The sequence below is a fragment of the Cucurbita maxima genome, unplaced genomic scaffold, assembly GCF_002738345.1.
Source record: "Cucurbita maxima cultivar Rimu unplaced genomic scaffold, Cmax_1.0 Cma_Scf00025, whole genome shotgun sequence".
Lineage (NCBI taxonomy): Eukaryota > Viridiplantae > Streptophyta > Magnoliopsida > Cucurbitales > Cucurbitaceae > Cucurbita > Cucurbita maxima.
The window spans coordinates 3,517,000-3,530,119 of NW_019272041.1; the positions used below are offsets into that span (position 1 = coordinate 3,517,000).

Below are 13,120 nucleotides of genomic sequence, written 5' to 3' on the forward strand. Positions count from 1 at the left end.
GTGACTACATTATCTTGCTTAAAATTATAGAAATTCCATCAAATCTATTGTGATAAGAAGTAAGAAGTATAATTATAAACAAGCTTAACCTCGGGGCAATTTGTAATTTAACCGAAAAGGAAGTTAGAAAGTTTAACGATCATATATAAACAAGCTTGAAAAAACTAGAGGCTAAACTTATAATTTGTCGAGAGAATGATTATGCATTCCTATGCACACCCGAACATAAAAATTGTGTAATGTGGTGCAAGGTACATTTAAGAATCTACTTGAATGATTATTCTACTGGAATGATTATTCCTATGATATATCTAATCAAAAAGACTCCATCTGTATTGGATCACAGCTATCATCTAAAATTTGCAACCTCAACTCCTCTAGCATCGTGTATATTCTACCTCTCTCAGGATGCAAACTATCTTCAGCAAGAAACACATGAACTCTATCCTTAATCTCAATCCAGCTCTGACCTGGAACTTTGCTGACATCCATCTGTCTCATCGAGCTCCTCAATCGAGCGAGATCGTTCCAATGGCCAGAAGAAGCATGCATATTACAAAGCATCACGAGTGCAGCAGAGTTGGATGGATCGGATTTCAGTACATTCTCTGCAGCTCTTTTGCCAACCTCGAGATTGCCATGGACTTTACATGCTGCTAGCAGAGTCTTCCAGACGACAATGTCGGGATCGAAAGGCATTTGGTTGATAAAATCCTCTGCTCCATCTAAGCATCCAGCACGGGCAAGCAAGTCGACCATACACGAACAGTGTTCTTTAGTTGGTGCAATGCCATCTTCCTCTTGCATTGTCCTGTATAACTTCAAACCTTCTTCCACCATTCCAATATGACTGCAGGCGGTAAGGATACCAACAAATGTAATTTCATTAGGCTTTACACCAAGGCCTCTCATGGTTCTGAAAAGTTTGAAAGCTTCTTCACCACATCCAGCCTGAGCATATCCAACAATCAAGCTACTCCATGAAATGATATCCGGATTGTCAATTGAGTCGAATATTTTTCGAGCACTTCCAACGGATCCACACTTCATATACATGTTGATTAACGCATTTAAAACAGAAGTATCAAGATTCAGCCCTGATTTCATGATTAAGCAATGAACTTGACTTCCCACTTCATAAGATGCTATTTGTCCAGATGACACCAATACATTCGTCAAAGTAACATAGTCAGGCTTAATGTGAGAAACAAGCATTGTCTTCGTTAATCTTAAAACCTCACCAGCTTGGTTGTGATGGAGGCATGCCATAAGCATGGTGTTCCAAGAAACTATATCCGCTTTATTTCCTATATCTTCAAATATTTGAAGTGCATCATTCAAATTTGAACATTTTGAATACATGCTAAGTAAACTGTTGCACACAGGAATCTCTGAATCAAAACCCATCTGGACAATGTAGGAATGAACCTGCATTCCCTGATAAAGCATCACAGGATCTGAACAAGCACAAAGTAAAGAGAGGACTGTGACATCATTTGAAGCAAGCCCTGTGATCCTCATCTGAGAAAATAAAGACATGGATTCCTTTACATCACCAACACTGGCAAATCCTGCAATAATAGCATTCCAGGCTACTAAATCAGGCTTTTCAATCTGATTAAACACAGTTCTTGCAGATCTTAGAAATCCACACTTTGCATACATGTCACAGAGGGAGCATCCGGCAAAAGCATCGCTTCCTAATCCAAATTTTATACACAAGCCATGTATTTGGCGTCCATAATTTGGTTCTAAGAGCTTGGTACAAGCACTAAAGGCACTACCAAAGATGAACTCATTTGGATGGTAGACAGGCTGAGACAGCATTTCCCTGAAAAGAAATAAAGCTTCGAGCTCATAACCAAACCGGGAAAACCCTGCAATCATTGAGCTCCAGGAAATTAGATCCTTTGTAATAATATGAGAGAAGACATTTATTGCATCAGCAATTTGATTGTACTTGGTATACATTGAGATCAGAGCATTCTGTGCGATTAGGTGGCCACCAAATTCAGACTTCAGAACATGGGCATGTAGTTGTCTCGCTAACATAGAATCCTCAAGTCCTGAGCAAGATTTTAGTACACTTCCAAAGGTAAAGTGATCAGGAGTACATCCTGATCTGAACATTTGAACATACAATGTAATGGCATTATCTTCTTGTCCATAATGCGAGTACCCAGATATCATGGAGGTCCAAGATACCACGTTCTTCAGGGACATTGCATCAAAAACATTTCTAGCTTCCTTCAAAGACCCGCACTTCCCGTACATATTAAGAATATGATTCTGAAGTAGTATATCAGGCTGGTAGTTAAATGTCGTCATATGACGATGAATTTTCCTGCCATGTTCTAGGAATCTTAGAGAAGAGCAAGTGTTGATCAAATGGGTATAAGTTATAGAATTCAATGGGGAATTTGAACACTTCTGAAAGGTTTCAAATGCTTGAAGAGCCTCTCTGTTTAAACCTTTTTTGCAGAGAGAAATTATATAATCATCATAAGATTGTTCAGTAACAGGGGTGGGAGAAAAGGCAAGCTGGGTGTTGGGTCGTGTATGAGAGAATGCTAATTGCAGTCGAGGTTTGAAGTTCTTTAATGAGGTAGCTGAACAACAAGGGTTGAAGAAAATAATAGCTTCTGAAGAGAAGGTTTCAAAATATATAGAATTTAAGGCTCTTAAAAATGCCATTCTCTTAATCTATTCTAATGTCATTCTTAAAGAAACTGCAGAAAACAGCACACGAGGTTTCAACTTATCCATCCCCTGCAACTGCAAGAATCAACTTCCACATGGAGATTTCAATCGTGTTAGATTTCCACGACTATCTCTGGTACGAATTGGAGTCTGATTGCATAGGTCACAGCCAGAAACCATGGGGTGCAAGAAATTGAACAAATGAGGCAGTGCCAAGGCCAGACATTCAAATCTATCAAGTGAAACCAGAACTTCCATTCAAATTTCTACATTCTAGTTTCACATTAGAAAACACCTTTTACCTCAAACGCGTACAGCTCCAGTTCCACGCCCAACTATTTTACAGTGTCACTGTTCACGTCGAAATATGCTAGCAATATCTCTCAGCGGACATTCTTCGAGCACCTAGCGTACAACAATTCAACACCCATAAAAGTACAGAACCATCACAAATATTCATACATTACAAAATTTCTTTGAAGCACAATATACCGAAAACAATATTCAGAATCCAAAAAGCCTACCTGAAGAAGATACGTTTGGAGTTTCTATCCCACAGTGGAATGATGAAAGAAAAAGACTTCAAGACGCATAAACGAACAGATGGACAAGTTCATCGCCGATATCGGTATCAGAATGCGAAAACAAGGTCCAATAAATTAGAATTTAGAGACAAAGCCATTATCGAAGGACAAGTCCTGTAGAAGAAGAAGAAATGGGAATTCCCAGCAAATGAAAGAACGGTGTCCTGGGTGGGAAAGTTTCTAAATTTTTGCGGTTTCGAACTGGCAATCAGCTGAATAAAGAGTGAAGGAATCAAAACTCTGCGGAAGAGGGAAACTCCATTAAAGGTCTGAGCTTTGTTCATTTTCGGCTCTCTTTGATTCTAACAGAACATGGTGCTTTTGAACTCTGGTATGGCCCTTGTGGGTAGTTCCGTAATCTTCGGTATTATTATAGGGAGATAGCAATGTTAGTAAATTTCCCAAAATTATACTTAAATTACGAAAATGTATCATTTAGTTGCGTATTATGTCAATTTAGACTTAGCCAAGCCTGCTTAAATCTATTAAGACTTGTACTCTCCATTGAAATTTAGTAAATTTAGTCTAAATGTTACAAATTTAGTAAACCCATACTCATCTCTCCACATTTGCCTTCAATAGTTCCATTCCTTGGGACCCGCAGAGATGGGGTCGAACTTCCTCTGTCCAACACACTTCTCAGGTATATTAAACCACTCTACCCCATTTTTTTAAATAAAAATATTTGTTCAATTACTCTCTAAATTAAATAATTTATTCAACATTTTTCTTAATTCGTAGACTTATTAAATCCACATTTGCCTATCTTTTCTCAACCGCTTATTATTATTATTATTATTACTAATTGTTTTAGGTTATGGCTCTTAAATGTAGATGTGAGCGAGTCATCTTAATTAATAATTAAAAACAAAACAAAAAAAAAACATGAGAAGAAAGGGAATGCACATCCCCCATTTCCATACCTGTTGGAAAAGAGATATTTTTGTTAATAATTAAAAATTTAGAGTTTTATTAGACTTGAATTTTTAGTTATATTCCTTTCTACCGTCTGTGATAAGTTTGGACAATTATTTGAACTCTGCTAAATGTAGATTACAAATGAAGAGTGTGAATTAACCCAACCATACCCCAAATGATCAGTAAAAGGGTGGTATCCCCTTGGGTTTAAAAGGTCATGTCATGTTCACTCAAGCCTTGGCTTAACATTTTAGCAAATTCTTCAGGACATAATTCAAACATACACTCAATGATATTCTGTAATGGAGGCAGAAGACAGGGCAGAATCTACAAAACTCAGTGTTATGCTGTATTTACTAGCTAAAGATAAACAAAATCAAAATCCAAATCAATGGTTTTGAAGAGCAGAAAGAAACTGGGAAGCATCTCATTCTGATCTTAACAAAGGTCGAACACCGTACCCTTTGATTCTTACTGGCAGAATCTGATACGTTCCTTTAAAAGGGAGGGGAAGAGTCAGAGCCAGAAAGAAGTGGAAGTGAAAAATGTGGCTAACCTACAAGCTTCACCATACTATTGTTTGTTCCCCATGAAAATGGAAGGAAGAAAAGGCCATTTTTTGTGTGGTTTCAAGTTCTTTGAGATTTGTTTTCTATGGGCTGATTTTTTCTTGAACAATTTGCGGTTGTAACATCTGGGTGTTGTGATATTCAGACTGAAACTCTCTGATTTGACCAGTTGAACTTCATAACTTTGCATATTTTCAAGGTAACTTTGCTGATATCTTAAGGATATGTTCGAAAAGCTAAAAGGGTATTAAACAGAGAAATCTAACCATCTTCCCCGCCAAGCTTTATTTGGCTTTAGTTTGATGGGATTTTATACACTTTTCTTAACTGAACTGAAGTATTTATAGGGTGTTGGAAATGAAGTTCAATCTCTTCTATGTCATTGTAGTTACATGTTTTTTTTTCTCTTTATAATATCTTCTTCATATTGTCATTGTTCCCTGAAGAACACTGTTAGAACAATCATAGAGGGATGGGAAGGAAAGGAAATTGGTTTAAAACTTTGAAGAAAGCTCTCAGCCCCAGCTCCAAAAGGAAGAAAGACCAGGTTTGTAACTTTACATTTTGCTTATATACTGACCAGATGGGAAATTTCACCTTCTTTTGAATTTTCTAATATTTTTTGCAAATTTTGTTTTGATTTTCCGATTTGCAGAAAACTAAATTGTCTGGAAAACAAAAACACCCCAGTGTATGTTCTACTCCTACATTGACTATTGCAAATCAGATAACTCAGCAAGAAAAGGTAAAATCGACCTGTGAGGAGAATGAAGACCACTGCAAAGCTCATTCTGTTCCAATTTCGAATTCCACGGGCATGGCTTCTACAGCTGGCACACAGGTTGTCCAGACCACTACTGTGACTCAATTCACCAGAAAATCTAGAGAGGAAACGGCAGCAATCAAGATTCAATCAGTTTTTCGTGGATATCTGGTGTGAACTCATTCTTGCAATTATCTCATTAATTTATCAAATACCCTTTCCTGGTTTCCATTTTTTTACCTCACGTCAATTTCATCATGTTAATGGAGAAACTCAAAATAGTTTTTCTAATAATTTTAAGCTCATCAGTTCAATTGAAACTATCCAAATTACCCAAAATTCAAAAATATTGTGTAGAATTAATCGTTTCAAAGGTTGAAATTCATAATTCAACTTTCTTTCTAAAGACTTCAATTGATAATCTTGACAAACAAGTAGTAAAAGCAATTCAATACCCTCACCTCTAGAATCTAATACTACGTTAAATGACCACTCAACCCAAAAAATTTTGGTTAATGGGTTATTTATAAATTTAATATTTTATCTAATACTTAAAAACTCTCCCCATTTGTAGGCTAGAAATTGAAATTTGCATAAAGTCCAACAGTTTGGTACCTAAGACCATGTTTGCAATATCATAGCAATCACCACAAAACCCAAGAGATTAGTGGGTTATAGTAAATTAAAAAAAAAAAATTTATCTCAGGCAAGATCAGAAATACGAACCTTAAGAGGGCTGTTGAGGTTGAAATTATTGATGGAGAGTTCAGTTCTGAATCGTCAAGCCATGAACACCATCCGGTGTATGCAAGTTTTTGTCCGTGTCCATTCCCAGATCCGATCAAGAAGGTTGAGGAAGCTGGAGGAAAATCAGGCTCTCCAGAAACAACTCCTACAAAAACATACAAAAGAACAAGAGACTTCTCAGGTCTTCATTATCACTTACCACTTTTGCTCAACTATTTTATGTTTGAGATGCATTACTTGGTCTATAATCCGGCAGTGAGATTGGTTTTGGTCTACTCTCTCTCAACATTTTCCCTAAATATCAATGACCAAAAACGAGCAATTCTCATACTTTAGCTACTTTCCTAATCAGCTTCGTTCTTTAAGTGTCATTTAAAAGTTGAAACATGAACAGGTTGGGAAAGGGTGGAACGACAGCACACAATCAAAGGAGCAAGTTGAGGCTAAACTACTAAGCAAGCATGAAGCAGCTATGAGAAGAGAGAGAGCATTGGCTTATGCCTTTTCTCGACAGGTGATTTATTGACTATGCCATCTAATTGAATTATGCATTTGATCTACCAAGAGTAAGAGAGAAGTGATCTAAAATATTTGGCACTAAGTTGTAGTAAGGATTTCTTTTTTCTTTTTTAACCAGGATATCTGGGCTCACCCCTTACATTATTCTCATGGTCCACCATACTAATATCTGGAGAGGCTTCACTCATTCCAAAGCCGGTTCTGAAAAACAACTAAAGATTTTAGTTCTTAAATTTTCAATTTAGAAGGTCGAAAGTAAAAGTTTGAAGCGTACCTCTAAGCATCTCTTCTGTTACCACGAACCCAAAGGCACCCTTTGGGGTGATAGTTATAGTAACACATCGAACGAATAAATATCAACTCGTCTAAGTAATCATCATTTGGTCGTCTTTCCATTAGTTCTTTGTTCTTCTTGTAGTTTGCTTATTGCCAATTTTCTTATAGTTTGCTTTCAAATCCTTTTTAACATAGACGTTAAACATAAAAGCTAAAGGAAAATTATTCCTATCATTTATGGTTATGTATTAAGACATTAAAAGAAAACATACAGAGCTCAAATATGGAGAAATTCTTCAAGGTTTCATCTGAACTCTTTCAACAGAAAATCTGGAGAAATTCTTCGAGGTCAACAATTACACTATTCACAGATCCGAACAATCCCACCTGGGGATGGAGCTGGTTGGAGAGATGGATGGCAGCTCAACAATGGGGGGATGCGAGCCCTGGTAATGTTTGTGGAGAAATTAATAAAGCCGATGCTCAATCCAAACAGAGCTCGGAGATAAATTCGCCAACAGTAAGCCGATCTGAAAGCCGTAGATATACCTTCCAGCCCCTCACGATTCATTCCAGACGTAGATCAGTGGCAGAGGCGAATCAACTGAAGCCATCAAGCACACGAAAGAGCTCAGTTCTAGATGATTCTCTCGAAGCTAATGCTCAATTTGAACTGAGCTCGGAGGCGAATTCGTCAACAGCAAGCCGATCCGAGAGCCGCAGGTATACTTTCCAGTCCTTCTCAACTTCTTCCAGACAAAGTTCAGTCGCAGAGCCAAAGAAATTGAAATCATCAACCATAAAAAAGAACTCGGTTCCAGAAATTGAAGGATTCCAGCTGACCTCGAAGGCAAATTCGCCAACAGCAAGTCGATCCGAGAGCCACAGATATACCTTCCCGTCCCTCTCAACGCCTTCTCCGCGAAGATCAGTCGCAGAGGCAATGAAATCAAAGCAATTAGGCGCCAGAAATAGCACGATTCCAGATGATGACAGCAAGAGCCTGGCAAGTATAAAATCAAACAATGGAGGACCTCGATCATCCGTATGGGACGAAGAAAGCCAAAACAGTTCACAAAATTTTCCGAGTTACATGACGTTCACCTCATCGGCAAGAGCCAAATCGAAGCTTCATACTCCATTTGAGTTGGAGAAGAATGAAGCTCGAGAAATAACGTCGTTTAGTTCATCTGCTAAGAAACAACTCTTGTATCCGCCATCTCCGGCCGGGTCGAGGCGCTATTTCAACCGTCTGAAGGTGGATATAGCGGCTTGAATGAAGAGATTAACAGAAGCAAAGGGAACATTGTATGAATTTTGATCAAAGAAAAAGTGGTACGTCAATGGCGGGAAAGCACTGAAATCAGCACCTTTCTTTCTTACAGTTCAGCAATAATTCGTTCGTTAATTGCTTTAATAAGGTCTAAATTTGAATTTGGTGGTTTTTTTTAATTTTTTTTTTTAGGAAATGCAATCGTTTTCTTCTTGAGCAGTGGCCGTTAATAAATAATAATATGTTTTTTTTTTCTTATATTTGTAAATTGAAAATGTTTGTTTAATCACCTCTTCTTCTTTAGTAAATGGTGTGAAAGTTATTTTATTTATAATTAAATAAATTACAAGAATGTTAAAAGAGTAATAAATGAAAAGATATCTATGATAGGAAGACAAATAACTTATAATAAAATATTAAATATGATATATACAGTAAATTATAATTTAGTACTAAATATTTCTAATATGATATACTTATTTTAGAAAAATAATTTATGTATTTTAAGAATAAAGGTAACTAAATATTTTAAAAAAATGTATAAAGTGTCTTCTTGTGTTCAACGTTCGATACTTATAATTTAAATTTTTATTCATATTAAACATTTTAAAAGTTAAAACACTTATTATATACAAAATTAAAAATTAAAAAACTTATTAAATTCTTTTAATAATTTGAGAACTAAATCAAAGATTAAACTCACAGTAAAGAACAAATTAGCTATCATTGAGAAATAAGACAAAAAGTTGATGTGTGTAGGCTAAAAATGTTAGCAAAATAAACCAATTATGAAGGGTGAGAGACTCAAGCGCCTAATGGAAGCTTAAATGAGTAGTAGAGCCATAAAAGCCAAAAGCACCTAAAAAGAAGCTTGGCCTCATGAATTGCTGTTAAATATAATAAAAGTAGAGTAATGTAATGTAATGAAGCAACGGTGATAAAATTACACACCCTTGTCCAAAAAGTGAACACAAATGAAGAAGAGCATGATATCGATATTGATATCAATATGGCATTTACATCATCAGCATTTGGAAGGCAAAATCATCGCGTTACTATTAGCTGTATTTCGGGACGACCACGTATCATTTTACCGTAAGATCTATAGTACTCTCTATCTCTCCTCCTGTATTTCCTTCTAAAGGAGAAGCTTCCATTCTTTCCCTTCTGTCAACTGGCCCCTTGGGAGGTCCAAAAATGGTGGAAAATATCTGGCGATGACATTCATCACAAAAATAGAGATACGAGAAGTGTCCTTCATTTGAGAGCTTATGCAATATGGCTGCTGGTAAAATGCGGCCTATGTAATCAGTCATCGATGGTGGAACTACCTTATCATCTATTCCCTGTTCAACATGACCAAAGTTTATATTAGAAAGAGGAGTCGAAAATTTCAACACCTGTTGAAGTCTCTTTGATTGTCATATCATCATATTGCCATATGCTATATAAAAAGTACGTCCGAGATGCAAGACTTATCGTTGCCCGTCTAGCAACATAAGATTCGGAAAATTCATGCATATACTCATGCATCACATGTGTCTATGTAGATCATCAACATTATTATAACTAATATTATTTGGGAGTTCCACAAGAGATAATCGAACTTCTAATATCGAGGGCATATGTCTTAACCAATTAAGGTATATATTCAGGTTGACCATGCATCTATGTATATTATTAGCATATATGAAGTGTGTGTGAGTGGATGTTGTGAGAAAAAGAATAGGGGGTTCCAAATAAACAATGGTAATACGTTCATAATCTTCCCATGGAAATTAGAACAAATAAGTCCAATTTAGGCAGTTAGCATAAGATTTTGTATGATGTCATGTGAGGAAAAGAGAAGTGGCCTGACCTGCCATATATGAATCGGACCAACAAATCCGGCCAACTCACATTCTTCTTGACTATACAATGATTTAAGCCAAGGAAGAATGCCTGTTCTTTGACACTTTCTCTGCACCCTAAGATCTGCCAAGCTAAAGCCCCAATTTGACACAAGTAGCATGGTTTCTTCTACAAATGGTTTGACATTTTTCTGGCGGATTGACTCTTCCACGTTCCTGTACCAAAATTCCCTAAACTTTGGATCTTCTATCAAAACTTCATCCTGAAAATGTGAAGATTGTGAGTTGTGTTAGGATTGCATACACTCGATCAAGATGAACACAAAGAACAGGAGAGAGAAAATGCAAGGAGGAATAGTGGCTAAAGAATTTGTATCGATGACTTCAAGTATAAGGTACCATGTGATCGGGTGCACGAATGTAAGTTACGTAGCTATTGAACCAAAAATCCACAAACTCACCTTCTTTCCCAGTGATAGGGATAACTGTCTATCAATTTCTTCATGCCTTCCTGACAAGAAACTTCGGCGATAGAAGTAGGATAGAAATCTAGGAAATCTACGAGCTAAGAAATATAGAAATCTCTTCCGTGGACCCCAACTTTCCCAAGTTCTTCTCAACTCTTCCCTAGTCATGCTTTTTTCGTATGGATTGATCATTGGAGCTACCATGACTGCACCTGTAAATTCAAAAATATTCATTAAACTTCCTAAGTAAATGCATATTTAGTTTATGTTTAATTAATGAGAGAATACAATTCATTGTAATAACCAGTGGATACAAGCAAGTCTAACTTCCTATGTTACTGAAATGGAAGATCTATTTATTCTTTTAACCTACTATCAATCAACCATGTCTTAGGTTCTGCATGATATAGAAAGCACCGTACCCGAAAAAATACAAAAAACTCTGAAGGAGCATAGTGGCCCCAAAGAGTACGACATTGAGGAACTAAGTGAGAAGTACCTACTCATAGATTGAGTTGTCTCCCAAATTTATTTTGAGAGGCCCATAAAAACAAAGCTCTTATTCCTTTATGGGGACAAAGCATGCAAAAGACACTCGTTTTTGTAACTTCTATAATCATATGTTCTTGGATATCTATTTTTCACCGGTAGATAAGATACTAAGCTTGCAAATGTCATAAGATTCATAGTATCACACAGTACAGTCACTCCAAACTATTAAAATTTATACGTACATTCTTACACACCTGCAATTCTGTCAGGGATATATCGAAGTGCAGCCCAAGCATGCATAGCTCCTTCTGAGTAGCCAAGCACCCAGAATTTTCCATTAATACTAACAGCATCAGCTAGGTGCAGCATATCTAGTGCTGATGAATTCAGGTTCCTGTTGGGATGAGGATCACTCTCCCCAAAACCAGGAAGATCATACGCAACCAAGCAAACACCAAATTCTTCGAGCAAAGATGATTTCACTCCTGGTATACCTGCCATAGAAATAGATGCTATAATGTTAATTCCACAACAATCTTCCCAAGATTTAGGAATGTTCAACTTTTGTGATTCAAGAATTGCATTTCAAATAATTCAAGAGTCTCAAGATATTCTAATTATAATATTTACCTGCAAATCGAGATGAAAGAAAAGAATGTGGAGCTATTATGAAGAATCTAGCTCTATCAGCTGAAACGCCAAGAACATCATAGGCCAAGTGCCTGCCATCAGGAAGAAGTGTGCGAGAAGCACTAGGAGGATGATCACGCACCTTCATAATCGGTCGGCTAAAGCTCTCGTGTCTGTTATTTACCCAGATTACTGCAAATAATAGTTAATTATTGCATCAGAGCTCTTTATCGAGTCAAGAAAATACCACAGTTTCACGATTACCACTCATAACATACTTGCCGGTACCACTAAGATTAAAATCAAGATGAAAGATTACAAGATCTCCGCTCAATATTTGGTATGAAATAATCAATAGGAGAAATGTTTTAGTTGAAGCAACTTACAAAGAAAGGGTACTGTAATCTTCTGAATCAGAAATCATCAGAATGAAAAAGGGAAAAAAAGTTTAAAATCTGAACACACCTGTGAATGCGAGAATTGAAACAAAAAATATAACCGGCCAAGCATAAACGGGGTCGCGATCCTCCGGCAAAAACTCGTTAAGAAAACTCAATCTAGCAATAACATTCGCGCAAGGTCCTCTAAGCTTTTGAGCAACATATGAATCCTCAGTAATCAAATTCTGCTGCACAATGTCCCTACACCCTCTCCCTAATTCAAGAAGAATTTCACCCCATGCGACCGCAAATCCCTTAACCTGATCCTTCAAACTCTCCGACTCCTCTGATTCATAGTTCCGCGACTCGACCTGGAAATCCGATCTCGTACTCTCATACGAAGGTGAAGAAATTCCGATCGGCTCCGCCATGTAACGGATCCCGGAATCCTCCACCAAACTTCCAAATTCTTCGCTCCATGAGCTCGATCCTCTGATTTCCGACATCGGCAACTGAATACTCACTCCTTCAACCACTTCAGAGACATCAAACTCCGTCCAGCTACAGTGAGTGTGCCCACAGAATGTCTATAGCGTCAGAGTCACACATTCATCTATATATATATCGAGAGAGAGAGAGATTGTTCGTGTGAATTTGTGCTATGCTTTAAGCGGAAAATTCCAGTGTAATAATGTCAAACCATCATATAACAGAACTAGAATCAATACTTTACAAGCGTGATAATGGAATCTCGTTTGTTCAACCACGTAAAAACCCTAGCCGAAACCGACCACCATTCAAAAGGAATCAAACTAATACACAAAACAATAAGCAATAAGAAAATACTTACTCAGAGATAAAGCCAAAAGCATCTCTGTTCTATGCTTAGCTTTCACTTTCCGACACTAAAATTTGCTGACCCTCTCTCCCCCCCCCCCCCCCCCCCCCCCCC

The 13,120-nt window shown here is 37.2% G+C and overlaps 3 protein-coding genes across 8 annotated transcripts; 1 reads left to right on the forward strand and 2 right to left on the reverse strand.

The window, feature by feature from the left end:
* Positions 1 to 175: 175 nt before the first annotated feature.
* LOC111498713 (pentatricopeptide repeat-containing protein At3g53360, mitochondrial-like) lies at positions 176 to 5,611 on the reverse strand. Of its 3 annotated transcripts, XM_023150055.1 has the most exons (4): positions 5,528 to 5,601; positions 3,225 to 3,643; positions 3,003 to 3,105; positions 176 to 2,344 (listed from the first exon to the last, which is right to left on the reverse strand). In XM_023150055.1, exon 4 carries the CDS (start codon positions 2,326 to 2,328, stop codon positions 316 to 318), a length of 2,013 nt encoding a protein of 670 aa, XP_023005823.1. In that variant the 5' UTR covers positions 2,329 to 2,344; positions 3,003 to 3,105; positions 3,225 to 3,643; positions 5,528 to 5,601; the 3' UTR covers positions 176 to 315. The 3 variants fall into 3 exon arrangements, with proteins under 3 accessions (XP_023005823.1, XP_023005824.1, XP_023005822.1); XM_023150056.1 differs by lacking the exon at positions 3,225 to 3,643 and having other exon boundaries at positions 5,528 to 5,611; XM_023150054.1 differs by lacking the exons at positions 3,003 to 3,105; positions 3,225 to 3,643; positions 5,528 to 5,601 and having other exon boundaries at positions 176 to 2,816.
* LOC111498714 (protein IQ-DOMAIN 1-like) lies at positions 4,865 to 8,430 on the forward strand. 2 transcript variants are annotated; one of them, XM_023150058.1, is made up of 6 exons: positions 4,865 to 4,970; positions 5,218 to 5,318; positions 5,427 to 5,705; positions 6,241 to 6,462; positions 6,676 to 6,795; positions 7,402 to 8,430. In XM_023150058.1, the coding sequence occupies exons 2-6, from the start codon at positions 5,244 to 5,246 to the stop codon at positions 8,350 to 8,352; spliced, it is 1,647 nt and encodes a 548-aa protein (XP_023005826.1). In that variant the 5' UTR covers positions 4,865 to 4,970; positions 5,218 to 5,243; the 3' UTR covers positions 8,353 to 8,430. The 2 variants fall into 2 exon arrangements, with proteins under 2 accessions (XP_023005826.1, XP_023005825.1); XM_023150057.1 differs by lacking the exon at positions 4,865 to 4,970 and having other exon boundaries at positions 5,150 to 5,318.
* Positions 8,431 to 9,225: 795 nt separating this feature from the next.
* On the reverse strand, positions 9,226 to 13,107 carry LOC111498670. 3 transcript variants are annotated; one of them, XM_023150003.1, is made up of 7 exons: positions 13,019 to 13,107; positions 12,254 to 12,729; positions 11,789 to 11,980; positions 11,413 to 11,652; positions 10,661 to 10,878; positions 10,208 to 10,462; positions 9,226 to 9,695 (listed from the first exon to the last, which is right to left on the reverse strand). In XM_023150003.1, exons 2-7 carry the CDS (start codon positions 12,672 to 12,674, stop codon positions 9,435 to 9,437), a joined length of 1,587 nt encoding a protein of 528 aa, XP_023005771.1. In that variant the 5' UTR covers positions 12,675 to 12,729; positions 13,019 to 13,107; the 3' UTR covers positions 9,226 to 9,434. The 3 variants fall into 3 exon arrangements, with proteins under 3 accessions (XP_023005771.1, XP_023005770.1, XP_023005769.1); XM_023150002.1 differs by having other exon boundaries at positions 12,254 to 12,781; positions 13,019 to 13,080; XM_023150001.1 differs by lacking the exon at positions 13,019 to 13,107 and having other exon boundaries at positions 12,254 to 12,976.
* Between the last annotated feature and the right edge of the window lie 13 nt (positions 13,108 to 13,120).